This window comes from Dipteris shenzhenensis, chromosome 20 (genome assembly GCF_047967505.1).
Source record: "Dipteris shenzhenensis isolate YYH24624 ecotype China chromosome 20, Dip_SZ_1.0, whole genome shotgun sequence".
In the NCBI taxonomy this organism is placed as follows: domain Eukaryota; kingdom Viridiplantae; phylum Streptophyta; class Polypodiopsida; order Gleicheniales; family Dipteridaceae; genus Dipteris; species Dipteris shenzhenensis.
In genome coordinates this window covers 5,706,300-5,730,888 of record NC_141615.1, presented here as the reverse complement: position 1 = coordinate 5,730,888, position 24,589 = coordinate 5,706,300, and the positions used below count along the sequence as shown (strand labels likewise).

The 24,589-nt window shown below is 44.3% G+C and overlaps 1 protein-coding gene across 1 annotated transcript in view; it reads right to left on the bottom strand.

Moving 5' to 3' along the window:
* Nucleotides 1–24,589, bottom strand: part of LOC147889172 (zinc finger (CCCH type) helicase family protein) — a 174,901-nt gene that overhangs the window by 36,544 nt on the left and 113,768 nt on the right. Inside the window, 2 exon segments of the mRNA XM_087391904.1 lie at nt 19,972–20,283; nt 20,444–20,600. Of these exon segments, the coding sequence (XP_087248030.1) occupies nt 19,972–20,283; nt 20,444–20,600 (469 nt within the window).

The following is a 24,589-nucleotide window of genomic DNA, read 5'->3' as shown; positions in this document are numbered from 1 at the left end:
CTCAGCGTCAACGCACAATGTAATTAACTCCAAGCTTGTAAAGAGAATGAAATTAAAGACTAGCCCATCTGACTATGCATATACAGTCAGAATGGCAGACGGGAGTTCAACTGAAGTATGGGACCAAAGGGTTACCCAGTTGAAACTTCGAATTCAGGACTATGCTGAGAAGCTTGATTTTGAAATGACAAAGCTTGCTCACGTAGACATAGCCCTGGGTAAGGCTTGGCATTCTACGAAGAATCCAGCCATAGATTGAAAAAAGCACATTTATCAATTCAAGATGAATGATGTGCTGTATGTCTTGCGAGGTGAAAAAGATATACCTCAAGGACCGTTGGTGTCCGTAATGGAAGTTCGAAAAGCTCAAGAAGAGTTTTGTTTCTTTGTACAGCATCGATAGAGCCGATTGATGGTCCTTCGGCTAGCACTAATGTTACCCAAAATGGAGAGATGACCAAGTTGGGATCAAATAGCAGAGGAGTTCTCTAATTGTTTTAAAGATGAGTTACCTTATGAGTTACCTCCAAAGCGGAATCCCGAGGGCGAAACCTGTAAATAGACCTCCCTATAGGTTAAGTTTTACCGAAGAAGCGGAGGTGCGAAGACAACAGGAAGAATACCTCAAGCTGGGGCAGATTCAACCCAATTTCTCACCTTTTGCTTCGCCAGTGATATTAAAAAAAAAGAAAGATATGCTTTTCGCTTCTGTATAGATTACAGAGCATTGAATAATATCATTGTTCAGTATACGTATCTGATGGCTCCGATCGATGATTTGCTAGATGCGTTACATTGGGCCATAATTTTCAGTAAGATAGATCTTAAATGTGGCTACCATTAGATCCGTATTAGAGCCGAGGATGTGCATAAAACCGATTTAGAAGCAGGTTTAGACATTATGAGTTTTTTGTAATGCTGTTTGGACTTACCAATGCTCCAGCTACATTCGTCATGCTTATGAACGATTTACTACGCCCAGAAAAGGCCAAACTTATGCAACATATACCATAAGAGATGGTATGCTGAAAAGAAATGGCAAGGTAGTAGTACCTAATCAGAATGATCTCAGACAGAGAGCCATTCAACAATGCCATGATAGCCCATGTGCAGGACATCTAGGAGTCAAGAAAACGTATGATCTCGTGAAGCGAGATTTCTTTTGGCCGAAAATAAAAAAACATAATCATGAATATGTGACGTTTTTCGTGTCAAGTAAGTAAGACAGAACGAGTGAAGCCACCCGGACTTTTACAGCCTTTGGAAATACCAACTAGGTAGGTGGGAGAGCATTTCCATGGACTTTATTATAGGTCTGCCTACGACACAAGGTAGAAATGATTCTATCCTTGTGATAGTTGATTGTCTTACCAAGATGACTCACTTCATTCCAACTAGAGAGTCTGTTAGTACCCCGCAGATGGCGGATTTGTTTATTAAACATATATTTCGTCTGCATGGATTACCCAAATCCATAGTATCAGACAGGGATGTTAAATTTACCAGTCATTTTTGGACTAAGGATTGAGTTGGGAATGAGTAGTGGGGATCATCCAGAAACGGATGGTCAGACGGAAAGAATCAACCAAATTTTAGAGGATATGCTTAGAGCATATGTGTCATTGAGGCAACATACATGGGACAAGTGGTTGCCACTGTTAGAATTTGCCTACAATGATAGAAAACATATCTCTACAGGGTTGAGTCCGTTTGAGCTGATCTATGGTTATAGACCAACAAATCCAACTACAGTTGGAGTACCTCAAAAAGTGCCTAGTGCCGCGAACTTTGTGGTTCAGATGCGGGAGATGCTAGCACTAGCGAGAGCTAACATTCACCAAGCTATGGATAGAGCTAAAGCATATGCGGATGAAAACAGATCCGTTGGAGAATTTAAGGAAGGAGAAAAAGTTTTTCTCAGAGTTCCTTCACACTCTAAGTCTTTGACTGCAGGAGAGTGTACTAAGTTATCACCCCGATATTGTGGACTGTGGTTAATTCTAAAAAGAATAGGCAAGGTGACCTATAAATTAGAATTACCACAGGGTTGTAAGGTGCACCCAGTGTTTCATGTTTCTCGTTTAAAGAAATTTTTGCATATAGGTGACTCACTAATCGAGGGTGTTGTTTTGTTTCAGGAGATAGAGAATAATGCAGGATGCAAACCAACAAGAATCCTGGACTGAGGAACGCTGCAAGTACGCAATCGAAAGATACCCACGATGTTGGTTGCATGGCATGGTTTACCTCTATCAAAAGCTACCTGGGAATCCGTATACCAGTTACGGAGAGTGTTCCCAGACTTTATCATTGAGGATGCTAATGCCTAAAGCGAGAAGGGATGTTATGCTCAAGTTGAGGCAACATGACCTCGGAAGGGTGTCAGTCGACATTTTCCTTTATAAAGGATCAATGTTTGTATTATATTTATTGGGCTTCATGTAAATGGTCAAAGGGGTTAATGTCAAGGTCCTCGATGAGGGTGACAAGGCACTGACTAGATGGGTCTAAGGCTATGGGTCTTAAATGCATTAAGTGTGGAAATGTGCCTAGAGGCAAGTGAATAAATTGATATCCCAAGAGAGGGGTAGTAAAGATGCATTTAAGAGGTACCTTAGAATAAAGACATGTGGCATACTAGATCCATCTAGGGAATTGGGGCTTGGTGGAATATGCAAGCTGGAGCTTTCACGTAGGACTATTGTTCTGAGAGTTTGCTACCACTGTGAATTGGTTGGGAGGATAATCTGAGTGCCTGCCCCATGATTGATCGTTGAATTGGGAGAATGGAACAGGTTGTATGTTAGTGTTCATGACACTTCACAATACATCCCCCTGCACTAAAAGAGGTGGGTCCCCTCTGCAATCGACTTCCAATAGGGCACACCCCAATCACGTGTTTCCACACCCTGTAGACTTGATGCACCCCAGATGCAGCAAGTATGCCCAGAAGTGGGATGGTTTTGGACCACCATCAAGGAAAGAAGAAAAGCAAGCAAAAGGCAAAAAATGCAAAAAGAGAGCCTAGCAACAAAAGGTCCATGATTAGATCGTTAAAATCAATGAGATTTGTAGGCCATTCTATAAGCTATCCATAGGTGCCACTCATTCCTCGGTATGTGCCTTGTAGGCCTAGTTAGGGGCAATTAGGACACTTGGTACAGTTAGCACATGTACTAGTTAGTAGAGTTAGTACCACCAGGACACCATGTCCTAGGCTTTCATCATATAGGGTGTACTTTCTACTCATTTATCTATTGCAGCAATTCATAACAGCAGCTCGTTTTTGTCTCCATTGCTTCATTTCTTGAGCTTCCATTGCTTACCATGGTCGCCTGTTTCTAGTGCTCCATTGAGGTCATTTGTTGCATTTCGGAGCATTTAAGGCCTGTACGGATCTGTTTCGCCCATGTCTGCTGACCTGTACAGCCAGTTTCAGGATTGTACAAAGCATTAATTGCAGCAGCCTTGCTGTACACGTGTGAGCACTCAGGGTTTCTACAAGCATTTCCATCGCGGAAAAATCACATTCCGGGGCTGCTGCTTCATGGTCGCCTGTTTCTAGTGCTCCATTGAGGTCATTTTTTGCATTTTGGAGCATTTAAGGCCTGTACGGATCTGTTTCGCCCATGTCTGCTGACCTGTACAGCCAGTTTCAGGATTGTACAAAGCATTAATTGCAGCGGCCTTGCTGTACAGACCTGCCTCCAGATTTGTTCCAGCGTTTTGAAGCCTCAGCTCAGCTGACTTCCTGATTTGGTGGCCTACTACTGCCATTTGGAGTGCCTACACCCTCCGACTAGAGCTTTGGAGCCTGCTGCTACCAGACCTCTCTTACAGCCCCCTTGCTCTCATTTGCTAGTGTTTCACCTCGGGCTGAGAGCTTCTTACCTCTGGTTGCTGCTGCGACATTTTGAGGTGTGAGGGAAAGAGGGAGGGAGTGGAACGATGGAGACAGAGAGAGAGAGAGACACTAGGAAGTGTGGGTGTGTAAAATGTGTTGAGCCACACCACAAACTCGAGTTTTATTAGGATTAGGTATTCACCCTATGACTGTCTTAAGACAGTCATAGGGGTCATAACTTTTAAAGGGTGGCAATGTGCCTTTACCCCAACAACCTCCCACCTAAAGGCCAATGTGCCTAAAGGGGAGAAAAGAATAAAAAGTACAGCAATATACAGTTACTGTATACAAGACCATAAAATAAGAATGGTCTCATCCTAATCCCATGATGTGGCGACAATGTGCAAACCGCTCTGTAGGCAAGCTCTTAGTGAGCAAATCTGCAGGATTATCATCAGTATGCACCTTCACAAGCTCAAGCCGCTTGTCTTCAAGTACCTCCCTGATGAAATGGTATTTCACATCTATGTCCTTGGTCTTTTGATGAAAGACCGGATTCTTTGCCAACATGATAGCACTCTGACTATCACAATGCAAAACTGGCATATCTCCTGTAATGCCCAAATCTCCCACCAGCCGAGTAAGCCATATTGCTTCCTTGCAAGCCTCAGTGGCTGCAACATATTCAGCTTCAGTGGTTGACAGTGCAATGCATTTCTGCAACCGAGACACCCATGATATAGCACCTCCTGCAAATGTGAAAATATAACCGGTAGTAGACTCCCGGTTATCTGCATTCCCTGCATAGTCTGAATCTGTAAAACCATGCACCAATGCATCCTGCCTACCATAGCATATGCACAAGTCTTTGGTACCCTTGAGATACCTCAAGACGCCTTTCACTGCTTCCCAGTGCCGCTTGCCTGGATTTGCCATATACCTGTTGATGACTCCCACCACAAAAGCAATATCCGGACGAGTGGCAACCATGGCATACATCAAAGAACCAACTGCAGATGCATACGGAACCTTGGCCATCTCAGCCTTATCATCATCTGATCTGGGGCTGTCCTTACTGCTGAGTTTTAAATGTGGAGGCAACGGGGTACTAATAGACTTGCCCCCCTCCATTTTAAACCTCTGCAGTACTTTGTCAATGTACTCCTTCTGTGATAGAAACAAAAGTCCCTTGGACCTGTCACGAATAATCCGCATACCAAGAATATGGTTTGCATCACCCAAGTCTTTCATATCAAAAGACTTATGCAGTTGCTTCTTCAAAGCACTAATCTCCTGCTGAGATTTGTTGGCAATCAGCATGTCATCCACATATAGAATGAGTAGCATCAAACTGCCATCCTTTGCCCGTTTGGTGTACAAGCAATGATCGGTCTCACACCTACTTGGGGGGGATGAGACCTAGGAAGAGAGAGGATGCACTATCTGAGTGGGAGGGACAAAGTTCGAGATTGGGGTTATTGCATACAACAAATTTGACTTAGTAGGTGCGCCAGATCTCAAAAAGGCAATCACTTTTCCTTTTTGGAGCATGTGAAAATTCTTCATGGATTGGAAGTTACAGCTTGTCGAAGTTTTATGAAGAAGAGGGGTCCAATTGATGATGTGGTTCAGGGGTTCATATGCTGCATGCAGAGCTATGCTTGGGTGGCACTGCTGATAAGGATCTTCTCATATGGTATATTGTTTGATGTTGTCTTATTACCTTAAAACCCAGAATAAGAAAAATTACAGATGCATCATAATGTTTTTACACATGTTGTCAACTTTGCACCTTGGAGTATTTTCGTAAGGTTTTGCTCAAATGGTATATTGTTTGACCATGTTTCCAATGCTCTTGGCGCCTGCTTGAGTCCATACAAGCTCCTCTTGAGCTTACACACAAGCTGCTCTTTCCCTTTAACAACATATCCCTCTGGCTGACTCATGTAGATCTCATCATGGAGATCTCCGTGAAGAAAAGCAGTCTTCACATCCATCTGACATAAATCCATGTCCTCATGAGCAACAAGAGCTAACACTGCTCTCAAAGTAGTCATCTTGACTACAGGGGAAAAGATTTCATCAAAGTCAATGCCCTTCTCCTGCTTAAATCCCTTGGCAACCAATCTGGCCTTATACCTCGGTAAAGCATTTGAATCCACTTTGACTTTGTAAACCCACTTGCACGGCAAAACCTTTCTGCCTGCAGGTAGCTGCACCAAGTCCCATGTATCATTTTGAAGTAGGGAGTCCATTTCTGATTGCATGGCTTTCTCCCACTTCCTTTTCTCTGTTCTTCCCATAGCTTCCTTGAAGCTGGAAGGCTCACCACAATCTGTCAGCATGATAAAATCAGCCACATTATTGGCTCCTGGAACAAACCTGTCAGGAGGCTGTTGTACACGGGTGCTCCTCCTAACAAAATGTTCCGGATTAGGCTGCTGTCTAGCCTGTTCGTCATGCATGACGGGTGGCTGTACCACCATATTTGGCTGTTCTACAGCGCCATTTGCTGGCATATCCAGTGGTGCATCATTGGCAAAATTGTCTGGCTGATTTTCAGCCTGTATACCCTCTTGGACAGGGTTATCTACAGCAGCCTGCTGCTGCATATTAATGGCATTCTTTGCTGTCCGACATCATCATAAACAACCCTCCTGTATTCCACACGTTGCACGGGTTCTTTGTGTACACAATCCTCTTTAAAGATGACGTCATTGCTGCGTATAATCTTCCGTTTGACAGGATCCCATAACCTGTACCCCATTTCACCTTCGTCACCGTAACCCATGAAGATGCATCTGAAAGACTTTGGCTCCAGTTTGGTGCGTAGTTCTTTGCGTACATGAGCAAAGCACTCGCAGCCAAACACACGTAAGTGCTTATATGAAGGTGGCTTGCCAGACCACACCTCCTCTGGCACTTTCAACTCCAAAGCCTTGTTCGGCGACCTGTTAATTAGGTGAACTGCTGTTTGCACGGCTTCTGCCCAAAAGCCATGGGGCAATGCAGCATAAGACAACATACATCGAACTTTCTCCTGAATAGTTCGATTCATCCGTTCACTCACACCATTTTGAGATGCATTATGAGGGCATGTGAGTTCCTATTTAATGCCCTTAGCTTCGCAAAACTGTACAAAAGCATGTGACACATACCCCCATTATCGGATCTGAGACATTTCAGCCTGCATCCTGTCCGATTCTCAACCTGAGCGACAAACTTCTTGAAAGCATCTAAGGCATCGCTCTTATGCTTCAAGAAATAGACCCACACTTTGCGTGTGGCATCATCAATAAAAGTAATGAAATACTTTGCACCCCCTAGTGATAGCTGTGGCATCTCACACAAATCAGTGTGCACTAGATCAAGCGGTGCTCTATTCTGAGGAGATCTCCTCTTATGAGGAGTCATAGAATGCTTTCAAAAAATGCAATGATCACAAGTAGGCAAATCTGAAAATGAAAGAGACGGCAGATAACCCAAACGTGACAGTTCTTGCATTCCTTTAACGGACATGTGTCCCAACCGGCTATGCCACAATGAAACCTTCGGCAGCTCGGTTATGGCAACAACATGATTACCTACACTGGAAACATAAAGAGGGTACAAGGTATCACTCTTATAACCCTCAGCCACTACAACCTGGCCATCAGTAATCACCCATTTGGAATCCCCAAATGTGGTGTGGTAACCACTGTCATCCAACAAGCCAGTGCTTATCAGATTTTTCTTGATTTGCGGCACATGGCGAACACCATCAAGCATAAATATGCGTCCGTCAGGGAATACTATCTGTATACTGCCAATCCCTGCAATCTGACATGCATAGTTGTTCCCAAGGTGAACAACTCCATGAGTACATGTGTAGGAAGTGAACCACTCCCTATGAGGAGTAACATAAAAAGAAGCACCTGAATCCAAGAGCCAGGTATGCATGTCAAGGCCATCAACAACCAATGTATATGCAATTACAGCAGAAGAGCATAAAACATCATGTCTGTCACTGTCACTGTCCTCTGCTGCAACATTCACTGCATCCAAGTCATCTGCCTTGGCCTTGCCTTTGCCTTTGCTTCCACTGCCTGCATCCTTTGTCTCAGCCTTCTTGGCTTTCTGATCCCGTATAAACTTGAAGCACTTCGACTTCACATGTCCCTTCTTGCCACAGTAAAAGCATTCAATATCCTTTTTGCCACGGGACTGACTGCGGGATTTGGACTTGCTAGTAGATCTCCCCTTCTGCTGAGTCCTACCTCTTTCTTGTACCTGCAAAGCATTGGAAGACTTGCTGCCCATATTATTCTTCCTGCTCATCTCTTCCATAAGGAGAGAGCTCTCCACATCAGCATACATAAGAGTGACATTTGAATTTGACAGAGTGGTCTTGAAAGTGTCCCAACTCTCAGGGAGGGTACACAACAAGAAAGTAGCCTTGAACTCCTCATCAAGGTTCAATCCCTGTGCAATAAGCTGTGTAAAGATGGCATTGAACTCACTCAAGTGTGAGGTCATAGCTCTACCTTCCTTCATGCGAAGGTCGACAAGCTTCTTCAACCAATAAACCTTACTGGATGAACTCTTTTGGGCATACAACTCTTCTAGCCTCTGCCATAGGCCATAAGAGGTCTTTTCAGCCTGAACATTGAACACAAGAGAATCAGTGAGAGTAAGCATAATAGCAGCCCTTGCAGACAAATCAAGCTCCTCCCACTCATCATCTGCCATCCCAGATGGCTTGACACCCTTCACCCGTATGGGCTTAGAAATCTTCTTTAGCAGAAGTACATTCAAACACTGTTCTGCCCATAAGGCATAATTGTGTGCCCCTTCCAATTTCTTTATGTTCAGTATTGAAGATTCACTTCCCCCTGATGCCATATCAAATAAGGAAAGTGCCTGACTCCCTGTAAGTCAAAAAATGACTAAATAAAATTCTGATTTCTCAGAAAACCTGCTCTATCAAGAGCCAGGAGCACTCACAATAGTGCTGTTTTTACTGTAAAAAAATCTGCAGCAAAACAGAAAATTTTCCCTCCAGTCACTGTACCTTCTGACACACTGTACCGTGCTCAAATAGGCATAAAACAGTAACTTCAGAATGCTGCAACTGTTCCACAAGTGCTTTATCAGTGCATCATCATCTGACGAAGCACAAAACACTGCTGTCCTGGACACTTCTCCCACCTCAGATGAGGTATTGCACTGATTTTATATGCATAAACCGCTTGTCATACACTGTTTTGTCCACTGAAAAAGGCTCCAAACACCTCAGCCTGTCACAAACCTGCAACAAAGTATGGGACAAATCCCAAGCAATCACCCTTCTACCAAGGGGATAAAAGGCATCTGAAGGTCTCAAACAGTAACTCAAGTGCTCACAAGCAAAATCTGGGCAAATGCCCCTTGATTTGACACCTGTACCAAGTGAAAAACACCTCAACACTGAGGTAGCATACAAAAAACAGCGCTCTCCTGGCACTTTCACCTGACAAAGTAATGCATAAACTGCCTGTGTGCACAGTGGCAACACAGATCCCAACGTACAAACACCGAAAAGAAAATCTTTTGAGCACTGTCAACGATGGACAGTTAGGGACCGAGTAAACTCGATGCGCCCTGGCCAAGCGTGGCTCAACTGAGATTTTCAAAGTGTCGTACACAGAATGTGACCTGCAAGAAATGTCACTGAGTACACTGCGGAAACAAGACCAATGTGGGCACCCTGGCTCCACACTACCTCAAGGCATACACTGCATACACTTCCAGGCAAAAGCCCTTTGAAATTGTCACCCGAAAACTGAGATTTGCACTCAGCAAAAGCATAAAAGCCCTCTGCAAATTAAGGCATCTGACCTTCCTGAAACAAAATAACTGTGCAACCACCACGCACTGTGGCACTAGTCACCTCAAGCACGAGGGACACGAGTGTACTTGCTGTACCTCAAACACACAGTTTAGAACTGAAAAAAAAATTCCGCGAATGCAGAGCAGAGTGCTCTCTTTTCCTTCTTCCCCCCAAAAAAAAAATCTATGCCTGATGTACCTTCTGTACCTGCACAGGGTACCTGCTGTACCCTATACCTGCGAGGGCACGGATCCCCCAAAAAAAAAATTTCGACCTGTACCTGCTTGTCGCGGCGTCCGTACAGCCGCGTCCGTACAGCTGGTACGGTACGGCTGCCTGTACGGCTTCCGTACAGCCGGTACGGCTGGCCGTACCTGTCGCGGCTGGTCGTACCTGTACGACTGCCTGTGCAGCCTGGTTGCGCGGCCGGTACTGCGCGCTGCGCGCACTGGCTGCGCGCGGCCGGTGCTGTGCGGTGCGCGTGCTGGCTGCGCCTGCCTGGTAGCGGGTAGCAGCTAGCAGCAGCTAGTTGCTGTTGCAGCTATAGCTGCTCGCGCAGCTGCTCCTGCGCGCTGGCTGCCTCGCCCTGCTCACGCGCGCTGCTGCCCCGCTCGCTGCTGAGGGCACGAGGCCCGAGGGGAGAGGGAGGGGTAGAGAGAGGGGTAGAGGGAGGGGTAGACCGGAGAGAGAGGGAGAGAGTGGCTCTGATACCACTTGTGAGGGAAAGAGGGAGGGAGTGGAACGATGGAGACAGAGAGAGAGAGAGACACTAGGAAGTGTGGGTGTGTAAAATGTGTTGAGCCACACCACAAACTCAAGAGTTTTATTAGGATTAGGTATTCACCCTATGACTGTCTTAAGACAGTCATAGGGGTCATAACTTTTAAAGGGTGGCAATGTGCCTTTACCCCAACACGAGGCCTTTTAATGCATGAAGTGGAAGCAAAGGTCAGTCAATGCCATGTTGCTGTGCTCCTTTCGCAACAACGCGGGCTTTGTAGCGGTCAACGCTGCCATCATCTTTCTGCTTTATCTTGCAAACCCATTTTGTGCCTATGGCACGATTGCTTGCAAGCAAGTCACACAACTCCCAAATGCCATTTGCATGAATGGAATCAACTTCGGCTTTCATGACATCCATCCATTCTCTGCTATCAAAAGCATCCTTATGACAAAAAGGTTCCTCCTTATAGCAGCGGCAATCAAAGTAACAGCCAAAAAATTTCCCTACGTGTGTTTGCGTGCACCTCTAGTGTGGGTAGGCAAAGGCTCAGCCTGCTTGCTGTCCCTGAGGGCATCCAAAAGCCAATGAGGGACTGATTTTTCTTGTCTAATGACAGCCCTCCCCTCTTCAACTGCTTGCTCAATAGCATGGTCATCTGGTTGTGATAATCAAGCTGAGTAGGGGCATCAACGAGAGGAGGATGTCAGCTGCTAGAAGCATATGGCATTGTGCTCTGCACTTGTTGGTATGAATTTGTCGGTGATTGAAAGAGGGGCAGCAAAGAATCAAACACATATGAGGCTTCCACAGATGGCTGTTTTTTGCAGTCCAACCAAGATAAAGAAACATTCTCAGCAAAAACAACATCTCTGCTGATGATAACCTTCCCTATGCTAGGATGATACAACTGATATCCTTTGCTCTGTGAGCTGTAGCCAATGAAAATGCATTTGATGGCCTTATCCTCTAGCTTATGCCTCAGCTGAGATGTAACATCTCAGCTTATCCTCAGCTGAGATGGAATATTGTGCATATGCAAACGATCCAAACACCAGCGTGGCTGAAGGAACATCTCAGCTTATCCTCAGCTGAGATAGAACATGTGCATATGCAAACGATCCAAATACCCGCATGGCTGAAGCCTTCATGAAGCCACTTACGGAGATGGCTGAGATAGAAATCAGATTCCTCTTGATACCTGAAACATAAAGCACTTCTAGAAGTGTGATTGTATCCCTTGACACAAAATTGACCTCAACTTGGCCAATCCCCTTCACGGAATAGTATGCATTATTGGCACAAGTGACAGCGCCACCATGTGGAACATCCCCCAAGGATTGAAAGAGAGATTCGCAGAAAGTGATGAGCTTAGATGCACCGCTATCAAAATACCAATCTGACACAGATAAGACTGAAGCATGCTTTTCCGGATGGTATTGACATGTCACAACAAAAAACCACTCGTCATCAGCCATGTTTGCTTCCTCGTGAGTGTGTTCAGGGGCAGCAGGAGAATTTGTGATAGCAAGACCTTTTTGCTGTTTTTTTTTTCCTGAAGCAATCCGCTTGCAATATTCTAAGATGCCATGACCAAGCTTCATTTTTTCTTCCCATCAGACGGGAGAAAAGTAGATGAACTGCCAGAAGGTTTGCACTTGCTAAAATTATTGCCCCCTTTGCCTTTGTGATCTATAGAAAAACCTTGATCTATATGAATAGAGGAAGCCCGATTGCTGCGGCTCGGCTCCTTCTGCAGAAGAGGGGGAAAAAGCTGATCAAAGGTATATTGGTTGGGGTTACCCACCTAACGTCGTAGCAAAGCCCTGATAGGACTCAAAGAGTCCACCAAGCGTCACGGACACAACCTGTGAATCTAGTATAATTTCATCAACATTGATAAGCTGCTCCCGAAAATCCTTGACCTTGATCAAGTAGGAATGGAGATGGAATGCAAGGGAGCAAACAACGGCTGAGGAAATAAGAGTGAAATCACCAAAAAAGGCTGTTCACATAGGTATCCGGACTATGCTGGAGCAAATAGCAACAAATGGCACATAAGAGAATGCGCAGGGGGATGCACCAAGACCAATCAGATGCTCTGATACCACTGTTGGGTGTGGGGAGGAATGGAGTGCAAATGGAATGCGAGGGAGCAGACAACAACTAAGAGAAAATGACGTGCTTGCAAATGGATAATAAGAAGGTACAAGAGGTGGCCAATATAGGCCCTGAAATCAACCATAGGGATTGACCAAAGAAGTCAACCTAAGGGTTGACTGATCCTACAAGGCACATACCAAGGCTAAGTGCTAACTAATAATGCCTTTGAAATGCTCGACTCTCGAGGCTTGTTCTTAAACCTCCAACTTTTGGGACGTCAAGAGGGCTGTGGAGGACCAAATGATGCCGTGCTGGATGCATTCACTGTCTCCAAGCTTGCCTAGGAGTCCACATCCTCAAAGTCGAGGCTAGACTGTCAATCCCACCAAAATGAGGCACACACAAAAATGATCGATCACATATGCAGCCATAACCTTAGAACAGAACCATATAAACCCTACACAAAGAACATGGCTGCCAAAATAGGGAATCCCCCAAAACATCTAGTCCCCCAAAGCCTGCCACCAAGCTACCTAGCCCCAGAGCAACACCTATCTCTAAATTGGTATGAAAAGGGCCCTCAACCCCTACAAACCACATCATGCAAAGCACACACATTACAATGCCTTCCACAATAGTGTGCAAGGACTCATTTCAGTCACCAATTTATGCTTCCCATACCAGCACATAGGCCCTGTACCCTCTAAAAGCATTCTCTCTTTCATATCAACCCTATCTCCAATTCATTGGGCTTCATAAATATTAAGGTCGTCTCCAAACTTTCTAACTACACACCAAGAGCTCTAGTGACCAACCATCCACCCCTTCATGATGGACACGCTCATGCATCTAGGGGTCGCTTGGTGACACTGCAGGTCTCACCCGAGGTACTAATTGCTGACACTGTTTCTACCTCTTTCATTGTTACTTTTTGTTTGTGAATGTTAGCAGCAAACTAGGTAGTTTGCTGTCTCAAGAGCAGAGTATGTGATGGGGACGTGAATTTTGTAACCGTGACTACCTTTGGCTTGGGGGACTAGCCTAGGGGAAGTGATAATTCCCATAAGTCCCTAGGAATGCATCCAATGCCTAGATGAAATCACTAGGCCCAAGTGCTAGGCCAAGGCAAGGTCAAGAGGGGTCTAGATTCTAAATATTGGGCCCAAGCGAAACCAATGTGTCATTTTGGTAAGGAGGGTTAGAGCTTTTGAGTGTGTCATTGGTGTAGTGGGTTAGGACTTTAATGATCAGGGGGGTAAATGTGCCATTTGGCACAACCCCATGCATCCTTCTCTCCAAACCCCCTACATCCAATCTTTGAGTAATTCCCTTCACTGTACACCACGCTTCTCCTTCTCTCTCCCTTCATGCATTTCGAGGTCTCCTCTCTCTCTCTCTCTCTCTCTCTCTCTCGGCATGCATCCAAAGGTGCCTCCATGCTGCTGTATGGCCCCGGGCCTTCATAAATGCTGTACGGACACCCTTAATTGCTGTACGAACTCATTAAATGCTGTACGGACTGGATAAGCCTGCTGTACGGACAGCTTCTCACATCCCAAGGCGCCTCTATGCTGTCCTACAACCTGCTTGCACCCTTCTCAAGGCTCTGTTTCTGCTGCATGCATCCCGTGACAGCTTTCCCTTGCTGTGAGGGCCTGATGGGCACTCATTTCGAAGCTTTTATGCTGCTAAACGGGCTGTTCCCTCTCTATCGGGTCGCTATTCTCCTGCTGTCCTCCTGCCCTATGAATCTGCTGGCCCCTAGAGGTGTTCCAACTTGGAACAGAGCACCTGGGAGCTGGTTGAAGGCATCTGGATCTGGTTCGGGTCCCTTTTGCTGCTGTTTTTTGACTCCATTGCGATTGAAGGCCATCTATGCTTGCTGGAAGCCTAGACAGAGGATAGGTACAAGGGTAGAGCTCGCCCCTCTTCCAAGAACAGCGGGTACGATAGTTCTGACCTCCCTTTTGACTTCACTTGTCATTTTTAAAGCTTGCTATTGCTCGTTTGGTTCAAGGTTCTCTCTAGGCCATACAGGCTGTAATCCGACACCCAGCCACAGAGGGTGTGGCTGGGAAGGAGCCAAAGGACAGTGTGTTTCCGTCTCAATCCTAAAGATCACTTGACCATTTTGGGGACTTTTGGAATGCATTGGCACTCACAGTTGGACACAGTCAGTGTGGAATGCCTTAGCCTTGCCTTGGCAGTTGGGTTCTAGTGAGACATGGAATTCAATGCATTTTAATGCCAAATATTGGCTTGGGTAGTGGGCTGCTAGTGTAGCAGAGTGCAAGGGTGAGCCCTTGATGTAATTGCACAATTGTCATTGCCTGAAGAATTAAATAAATACCAAAGGGACGCCAAAGCATTTGGGGCAAATATGCTCTCTTGCATTTGGTTTCTGAGAAGGGGCACTCTAGCCTCCCTCTCAATGTTTTCAAAGTTGTTTCTAAGTAATGTTTAACCAATGAAAGTGCCTCAAACTGATGCAATGTGGCTGTAAATGGTGTGAATGCTAAGATACTTACAATTTACTGCCCTTTAGTTAAGTGAAGGCCGGTTTCAACCTCGTTGTAAATATATATATATATATATATATATATATATACCGATCGAGTGCTTTTCTCACAATATACAAGGCCTCTAAAATATAAATAAATGGAGTCTGGCCGTGAAGGTTTCTTTACGGGATTTCACATTTTTTATGCTGGTCAGGCTTAGGGGTTGCTATGCTGATTCATCGAATGGGGATACTTGTGAATTTGCTTCAGTTTAAGCTTCTTCTACGTCTACAGTTCAGGCTGAAATGTGGCACCATCTAACAAATTTCCCTTGGAGGGGTAATGCTTTCATATGTGGAGAATTTAATAATTCTGCTGGATCGTGGTACTCATCGATCTCACATGCTGCAAAGAAAAAAGGGATTCCTAGACACTTATCTCTCACCCTCTACATGTTTGTGACTTATGGACGCATATTATGCCTACTACTGTTGGGTTCACTTTTCATCATAATGCACACTTAGTATTGGCTCAATTGGATTGATGGTACATGGTACAGTTTGATGATTTTACCTCCGAATTATACTTTGTGACTTTTTTGTCAATTTCCATTCTATATGACCTTGCATTTTGGTCTACCAGTGCATGGTATACAACCACTTTGCAAAAGGCTTTTATTGATCAATTATTTTTACCTAAAGCACCATGCCTTTATAGTTATGGTTGAGGCATCTGCGCGCTAGATGGCTCATGGACGATGAATAGGCAACATTTTGATGATGAAGTACATAAATATTATTTTAATACGACTGCAGCCCCTCCTTCCACTTTGCCTTCAGAGGTTGATGCTTGGAATATTTTTCGTCGCATGTCCAATTCTCTCACAGGATGAAGCATATGAGCTGGAATTGCCTTTTACTAATCAAGGATTCAAAGCAGCATTGTCTCAGTCGGGGCGCTCTAAATCTCCGGGTTGCCCTCACAGTTGAATTTTTTGCTCAATTTTGAGATCAGCTCAGCCCTATTCTGCCGCAAATGATTAATCGTGCTTGGATTATTGGCACTATGCCTTCCTCGTAGAAAAAGGATTTGCTGCATTTGATTCCCAAAAAGTCTTATATCAAATATTTGCCAGATTTGTTGGCCAATCACATGGATGCCTGTGGTGTATAAGCTGATTTCTAAAATACTGGTCTTACGCATATCACATTTCCTATTATATGGGCTTGCACCTTGCTCAGTATGGTTATGTGTCACGAAGGCATATAATATTGTGAATGCTTACATTTGCATTGCATAAAGCCAAATACACCCATTAGGATATCTTGATCATGCAGGTGGATATTGAAAAAGCATTTACCAGTATTAGATGGGATTATGTTATGCAGCGGTTATGCAGCAGTTCGGATTTGGTCTCAGATGCAGAATGTGATTTACATGCTATATGAAGATGGCACAGCTTGTTGCCTCCTATATGGTTGGCTCACTTTGCACAAATGCTTTGGCCATTGGATTCCAGCTATTTCTGATTTTATTTTTGGGCACAAGCAGCTTTTGGCTCATTTGCATTGGTTGGGATGCCCTCCAAATCCAGGCAATTCGCTGCACATGCACATCATTCATTGGAGCCGGGTGTTTGTCTTCCCTTTGGCCCATTTTCAGCCCCGAAAGGCGTATTTTTTGCATCGCTTGCGTGTTTCTACAGTGCTGGATGTGGTGAATGATTACGGCTACGCTTTCTTTTCCTCAGGCCAAAAAACAGTACAGTTTGGGTGTGCATCACAGGTCTATTTGGCATACTCTCGTTACTATGTTGCAGCCTTTTCAGCTTGTCCCCCACCTTTTTACTACTTCCTTTGTTGGATTGGAAATTTGATAGGGCTCTTTCAGGTTACACCCCTTTTTCACTTATAGCTCTCTCTGCCAAAAAGCTTATCATCTCTTTCTTCCACAGCCATGGATCCGGAAGTTGGCAAACATTTTTTGGCATCTTCACAAGTCTCTTGCTTGGTGAAAGGCTTGTCTTTGACACATCTAGAGTAGTAAGCTTCCTCTCAAACTACAGGTTTTCTTGTGCCGTTTATTAGTAGGTGCCTTACCGGTGGGATCTTTATTGGCTGCCAGTGCATTGCTTCCTCTATCTGCCCTAGTTGTTCGAATCCGAGGGAAACTATGCTGCATCTTTTCTGGACCTATCCTACGGTTGCGACTTGCTTTTCGTGTTGAGGACACATCTTCTTGTGCCTTTTCCTGGTATCACTTTTGGTAGACAGTTCTGGTTGTTCGATCGAGAATAAATACGCCTCTCGGCCAAACTATGCTCACTTCTTTTCCTGGTGTCGTTTTTGGGCTCTATGGTCACTATACCATGCCCATAGCATTCGACTGTACAAGCATTCTTTAGTTGATGTTTACCACTTCTTTTGTTCATCCTTGCATCGGTCTCTCTAAGATGCGCATTCTCTTGGAGTGCTTCCCTTGGCTGATTATCAACGTTTCTAGTTTGAGTAGTAGCTCTTCCATTTGGGACAGCAGCTATGAATGTACATTCTTCTTAATAAAATCATTATTTTACCCCCAAAAAAAGTGTGTGTGTGTGTGTGTGTGTGTGTATGCGTGTGATTTTTTTTTGGGGAGGGGGAAGGGGGGGCGTTCCTTTCTATTTACAAATGGTCAGTGCCTGAACCTACGTGCGCAAGAGAGAGGGAGGGAGAGAGAGAGAGAGAGAGAGAGAGAGAGAGAGAGAGAGAGAAGTAGAAGTAGAATTTATTAGCGTCCTCGGGGGGCCAAAAAATGACCCATGGGACTCATATTAACATCCGCGGGAGGCCTCACGGGCCTATTGGACAAAAGACAAAATGAAAAAGATTTACATCATCTGGCTAAACCAGAGAGTCGAGGAGTGCACATGGCATCTCAGCTTGATCATTACAACACACCTCTACATACTAACATCTACAATAGTAATAAGAATGGCCTTCATAACATCAGTTTAAGACTGAGAGTCTTTAGGTTTAGATTTGAAGTCTCTAATTAATGCTATTCCATCTCGATACAGAGCCCATTTTCCAGCTTTACGCGCATCCTTCACTTTGGTGAGCTCGACATTCCTCTATTTCAGCTGAGTTGAGGTGAGCTCCTCTGCCATCCAAATCCTGGTGCCCTTCAACTTGTTTGTTTGTCAAAGAATCTTAGTTCTCCTTGCCCTCTCTCTGACAAACACCTGTATTTGCATTCCCGCTTGGGAGACACAGTTGATATCCTTTTCATCCCATTATACTTGTGGTATTTCCTCCTTGAGGCATGCAATTTCCTCCTTTTCTGTGTATGAGAGAGAGAGAGAGAGAGAGAGAGAGAGAGAGTCTATTAACGTCCACTGGAGACCAAAAGGTCTATGGGACAGCAAGAAACCCTCTAGTACATCTGCTTTAGGGAGGGCGCATGGCAGCTCCCAAGGAGTGCAAAAAGCAACCCTAATTATTTAGAGTACCTACAGGAAATTTTGGAAGAGTAAACAGCCATACATCAGTTTAAGACTGAGAGTCTTTTGGTTTTGATTTAAACTCTCTAATTAGTGCTACCCCTTCACAGTAAGCTGCCCATTTTCCATCCTTTCTGGCAGCTCTGACTTTAGCTAATTCAGTTGCCTTAATCTTGAGATGAGTTTGTGTAAGCTCCTCTGCTATCCATACTTTGGTGCCCTTCAGCTTGTAAGATTGTCCAAGAAGCTTGATCATCCGCAAATCTTTTGACTTCAGCGTAAGGATTGCATGACCTCTATAATGCAAAATAGAAGCTGGCTTGGAGTCGTCATCATCTTGCTCATCATCATTCACCCATTCGATGGTGGGCAAACTTGATTTGATCTTTGTCAATATTTCACTTGATGTATCCTCCTTTTTGTACCAATCTTATGGGAGCCCCCTATTCTAATCTTCAGCGCATTATCACATCTAGCTTCGTGTTCTTTAATCTCTGCTTGCATATCAGACTTACTTGCTTTGTTGTCCACTTCCACAAACACTTCCTTCCTAGCAGTTTGTACTTCAGTGTGAACAAGATCTTTGACTATAGAGACTAGCTGCAGGGTAGGGGGGGAATCCTTACAAGATTTTACAGCCTCATCAATTACTGCCTGCTTACCAGGCCCTTGCAAGATGTGAAGCCAGGCCTTTACTTCTACCAGCTCCAATCATAGCTCTCTCACTGCCTACTACAGATAAACGATCTGATCCTGTTGCCCGAGGATGGGCCATTTTGAGCCTTCTTGTTGGTAATTCCGTGCGTATGGAGAGGGTGTCATGGCTGCAACTGTAGAGTACCGAGTCCTAATGGCTGCAACTGTAGAGTACCGAGTCCTATGATGAACCCCCTGGCTTAACCTAACCCTCGGGTTGGGTTGGGGATTTAGCCCAACTCGGGGTTGGGGAGGACTAGAACTAGACTAGGTACGAACGGGAGATATTGAGGATGGAGAGGTGTTGTCGGGTAAAGGTACGGCTGTACGGGAAGTACAACTGTACGGAGGGTAGGGGAGAGGCTGTACGGGTGGTATGGTACAAAACAAACAAAACAAAATGTACGGATGTTGTACATGAGAGAGGGTGTACGGGAGAGATACGGAAGATACGGGAGGCTGTACGGAAGGGACAGTACTGGAGAGGCTGTATGGGAAGGTACAACGGGAGAGCTATGGGAGACTACGTACAAAAGGTACGGGAGGCTACGTACGGAAGCTACGGGAGGCTACGTACACAAGGGAAGGCTGATAATAGATGTTAACAAGAGCAACTGGACACACAGCAAGACAAAAAGATCCAAAAGACTAGAGCTACACTACACACACACACACACAGCGAGAGTTGTAACTTTTATGTTTAATTCAAATGTCATACGACATAGAGACAACAAAATTAGCTGCTCACATCAGTCAATTAGAGTTGAGTATCCTCACCTTTCTGATAGAGTGAGAGACCTCCATAGCCTGTATACTATGGTCCATATCAATGCTACTATGCAAAACATAAATCTTTAAATCCAACCCTGTATCCTTGAGAAGTGACCATTGTTGCTCAAGTGCCTTATAAGTTGGAAGAAAAATAAGCATGCTTTTATTCAAATCTTCTTCATTCTTATGAAGGTAAATGACCAAGTCAGTTATCATCCTTTGATCTTTCCCCCCAATATCATTTGCTTTCTCGCAAGGTCCAAGAGAGAAGTATGAATCTGTTAGAGCTACTTTCTTTCTGCCCAAAAAGTCCATTACCTGTCAAAGCAAAATAAGACCCTATAAATCATGTGTTTTTTGTCTCTTTCCACTACACGGGTCTTTGACATCAAAGTTGAGTAAACTTAAAAGACAATAACCTTCATCAAAAAGAAAATTTTCCCCGTCCCATACTCTACACACCAAAGCCAGAGCTTACATCTTCAAGATAGTACACTTTATTCTGAAACGGAATAGACTGCCATGTTGCAGACGAATTTGAAATAGGCATGATTTCAACCCTTTCCCCTCTATCAAGATCCTTGAAGTAATCTCTATAACGGACACAATCGAATGTTGCAGACATTAACACCAACCTGCATGCTAAAGTAGATTTAGAAAGTTTGACAACATCTGGATTCATGTCTCTCAATTTCATTAAAGTCTTGGGAAGACATATGGGTCTATGACACTATGAGAATATTGATATAAGCAAGCTGAAATCTCTCTCTCTCTCTCTCTCTCTCCCCCTCTCTCTCTCACACACACACGCACACACTTTTTCTCAAGTTTGTCACACTGTCACTTTGCTCTTTCTATTGTCTTGCTATCACCAAAGTAAATTTAGAAAGTTTGACAACATATGGATTCATCTCTCTCTCTCTCTCTCTCTCTCTCCAATTTTTCTCAAGTTTGTCACACTCTTACTTTACTCTTTCAATTGTCTTGCTATCAACAAGGATCTAAGAAGTACTCCTTTGCTACACAAGCTCCCCACAAACTTCTTTGCTACATAAGCTCCCTATGTCAAGCTATGTTGACGATTACAATACTACAAAAAAAGCTCTCAAGCACCACAAAAGACAAAGGATATCAAACCCATTTAACTATAGTTCTTTAATCCCAAATGCTTTTTATGAACGATTACCCCAAATAGTTGATTCTCAAATGCAAAGACATACACAGATCTTACATAAATGCAAGCATTTTTTAACCAACGCTCTACCATCAAGCCTAGGGAATCACTTCTTATGTAATAGACACTTGAAAGCCAAAGCTTGCAAAAGCTAAAAACACAAATCTTACATAAATGAAAATGTTTTCAGCCAATACTTTACCCACCCTCAAGCCTAGGGAAGCGCTTGTATAATCGACACTTGAAAGCCAAAGCTTGAAAGGGCTTCATGCACGCTTGTCATACCCCATGCAACTTAGCTCACAAAGCTTCCTAATATCTTGCCATGTACTTGAGACTTTCTTGTCAAGAGAGAAAATCCTTCCGTATAATACATCTTGGCCTGAAAAGGCCCCTCCAATGCCTCCATGTAGCTTGGTGCTCAGATGCATGGAGAATAAGAAGTATGCAAATCTTTTGTGGCATTAATTCTCTCATTCTTTTGCATGCTCTTGCATATGTTGGAGGTTATTTTTTTGGAGACCACATAACTTTGCATCTCTTGTGTAGCTTGAGAGCTCAACCTATCAATGCTTTGCAAGACCTCAACCTATTAGTGCTTTGCAGTCTTGGAAAGCAACAATGTTATTGAATTGGATATCGTAGAGAGGACAATTCAAAAGGAATAAACTAGTGGCATAGCCTGAAGACTTCACATGGATATGGTGCTCAATGCAAGGGAAGAGAATCAGCTTGCATAACAACGAATGGGAATTTTGCTATGTTAGGAAATGATGATGACAGTGTAAAAGTCATGGTCCTTGAGACAAGCTAGTGTAGGTCAAAAAATAACCATGCAAACCTAGAAAATTTTAGGAATTTGGCAATCAAGTACAAAGACTCATCCCAAATTTAGTAAATCGGAGGTCTGTAGGACTTCCCAATTTAGTATTGGAGGGATGTAGGACTTTCCTGTGAGAGAGGGATAGTGGGCCCCCAATTTTGCTATTTGATGGTAACATAAATCCGTAAGATTGTTTTATCATACACTACACACATACAGGACCTGGTCATCCCCTAGCAATCTCCCTATGAAGCTCAGTTTTTGTAGGGATCGTTGTCTACAGATATCTTATGAGGGCTTCATCGGATCAGACTGCAGGAGATGAAGGTGACGCAGGAGACAAAGCTAGACTAGACACAGTGACATGACATTCGCTCCCAGCCCTGCCCCGAGGAGAAGACCTACATTGCCCTTCATTTTGGGCTCCATTGGGAGTCACATTGCCCTGGCCCCAAGGGAATCCGCACTTGCAAAGAGCAAAGGAGAAAGTTTGGCAAGGGACCCCCTTGGAGCATTGCAAAATGTGAGTACTATGCAATCAAATTCAGATTCAACAGAGCTATCTGATACACAGCAGTGACAAAACAAATCTTGGATTAGAGGTTTGAAGATGGACAGCTCACCTGACAAGAAAACAAGAGGGGAGAAACAACAAAAGTAGTGTTATTGGGGCCAACATACATAAGGTTGACGACACAAATGCCAAAGCTTGTATATCTGCCACTAAGGACATTCTTAAAATGCAGGATGCAAAGATTGAGCCACTAAAGAAAAAGATTGGGGAAAGCAAGGGGGATGAGACTATGCAAACTAAGGAATCATATGCAGAGGGATTTGAACAAGCTAAAAGAGGAGATGCAAAAACAGTGGAAAACTCAATTAAAACAAATGCAGGAAGATACTACTAGAATTACTGAGGAAAAAACCAGCTACTATGCCTCACTTATCAAAGGGTTAGAAAGAAAAGCAGAGAATGCAGCACTGAAGTCATGCATGCAGCGCAAAGAAGGGGAGTTCCAGCCACCTTTGAATGTAGAGCTCAACACTATTAAAGAGCAGGTCAAATGCCTCCAGGCACAAGAGAGAGAAACAAATAAAGCATTGGAAGAGCTCAAATCTATAAATGAAACTTTCAGGAAGGAGATGGCTGCTATTCAAGTGAACATGCAGGGTAAACAAGCACAGTTCACGCAGCAAATAACAGAGGGGAAAGAGAAATTCCTAGAATTGAAAGAAGTGGTCAGGAAAGGTGCATCAGCCACAAAGAAAACCTTCATCTCGGATGTGCTTTGGAAGAGGAGAAAAGATGGAGCATCAAACCCCTTAACGTGCTGGTAAGAGGCCTGGCAATGGGGGACACTCTGATGGCAGATGCAAAGGCACACATGACCAAGATGGGGGTCAACCTCAAAATCGAGGCTGTGTGGCCAGTAGGAAAGGATGATGCACCCACGAGGCCACTGATAATTAAATTAGGACTGCCACAGACAGATCTACTTCCATGAGTATGAGAGCCACTTTGAAGGGGACCAGGACATACCTCGATGATGATCTTACACTCTTGCAGTAGGAACATCGAAAAGAGGGTATGATACAGTTCATGGCAGCCAGAGAAGAAGGATGGGCTCTCTATAGAGATGGCAAAGTTATAATCCGAGAAAGAAAAGAAAGATGAGAGGAAATAGGAGGAGACAGCTCATGACGGTGAACAGGCCATCAACATGTCTTGAAGATGGCGGTATGGAATAGCAATGGCACTATATGGTCAGACCCAGGGGGCTTCTTAGAGACCTATACTGATAGAGAGATGATATTCTACACCGAGACGTATGAGAGACGCATGACAGGCACGGGATATACATGGGAATTAGATCAGCCTTTGAACACGAGATGAGGAGAGAGCTCCGGAGGGGTAGCTGTCCTGTTTAGATTGAATCTAAGGCTGTCCTGTTTAGATCTGTGAGATGTGGAAGGAGGAGCATGATGTGGAAGGAGGAGCATGCACGGCACATGTGGGTGCAATTCCAGCCACCTGAGACGCCACCACTCTTTACTGCAGTATGCTATTTTCCCTAGACACATCATCTTATGCGCATGCGGTCACCACAAAGGGTCATAGGCCATATGAGATGATATATGAGGACATTGTAGAGTTTTCCAGACAGGGAGAGGTGCTTCTGCTTGGTGACTTCAATGCACGCATGGGGAACAGACAAATGGAGCTACTTGATTTTGAGGCAGACCCCCTCAGAGTTCGTTGATGGATCCAGTGGAGCATTGGATAGTAAGACACTCGGAGGATGCACCACATGTGCAAGTGTATGGTAGAGATGGGAGAGATACAAAACCTGATCATATATAATGGTCTTCAGCAATGGCCATTTTTATGTTTCCCACATGGACGGGATAGTACCGTAGACTACCTGATGGGCTCCCGACTTTTATGACATGGGTGCAGGACTTCATAGTCCCTCCCCCCCTCTCTTGGTGCCAACTACTCGTACCTGTCATTTAGTATCTTGACCACATTGCCAACCATGGCACGTCATCAACCTGCCTCCGCCAAGGTCTGAAGACATTTCGTTCATGCCCTTGATGCAGTATACATGATTCCCTATCAAGTGGGC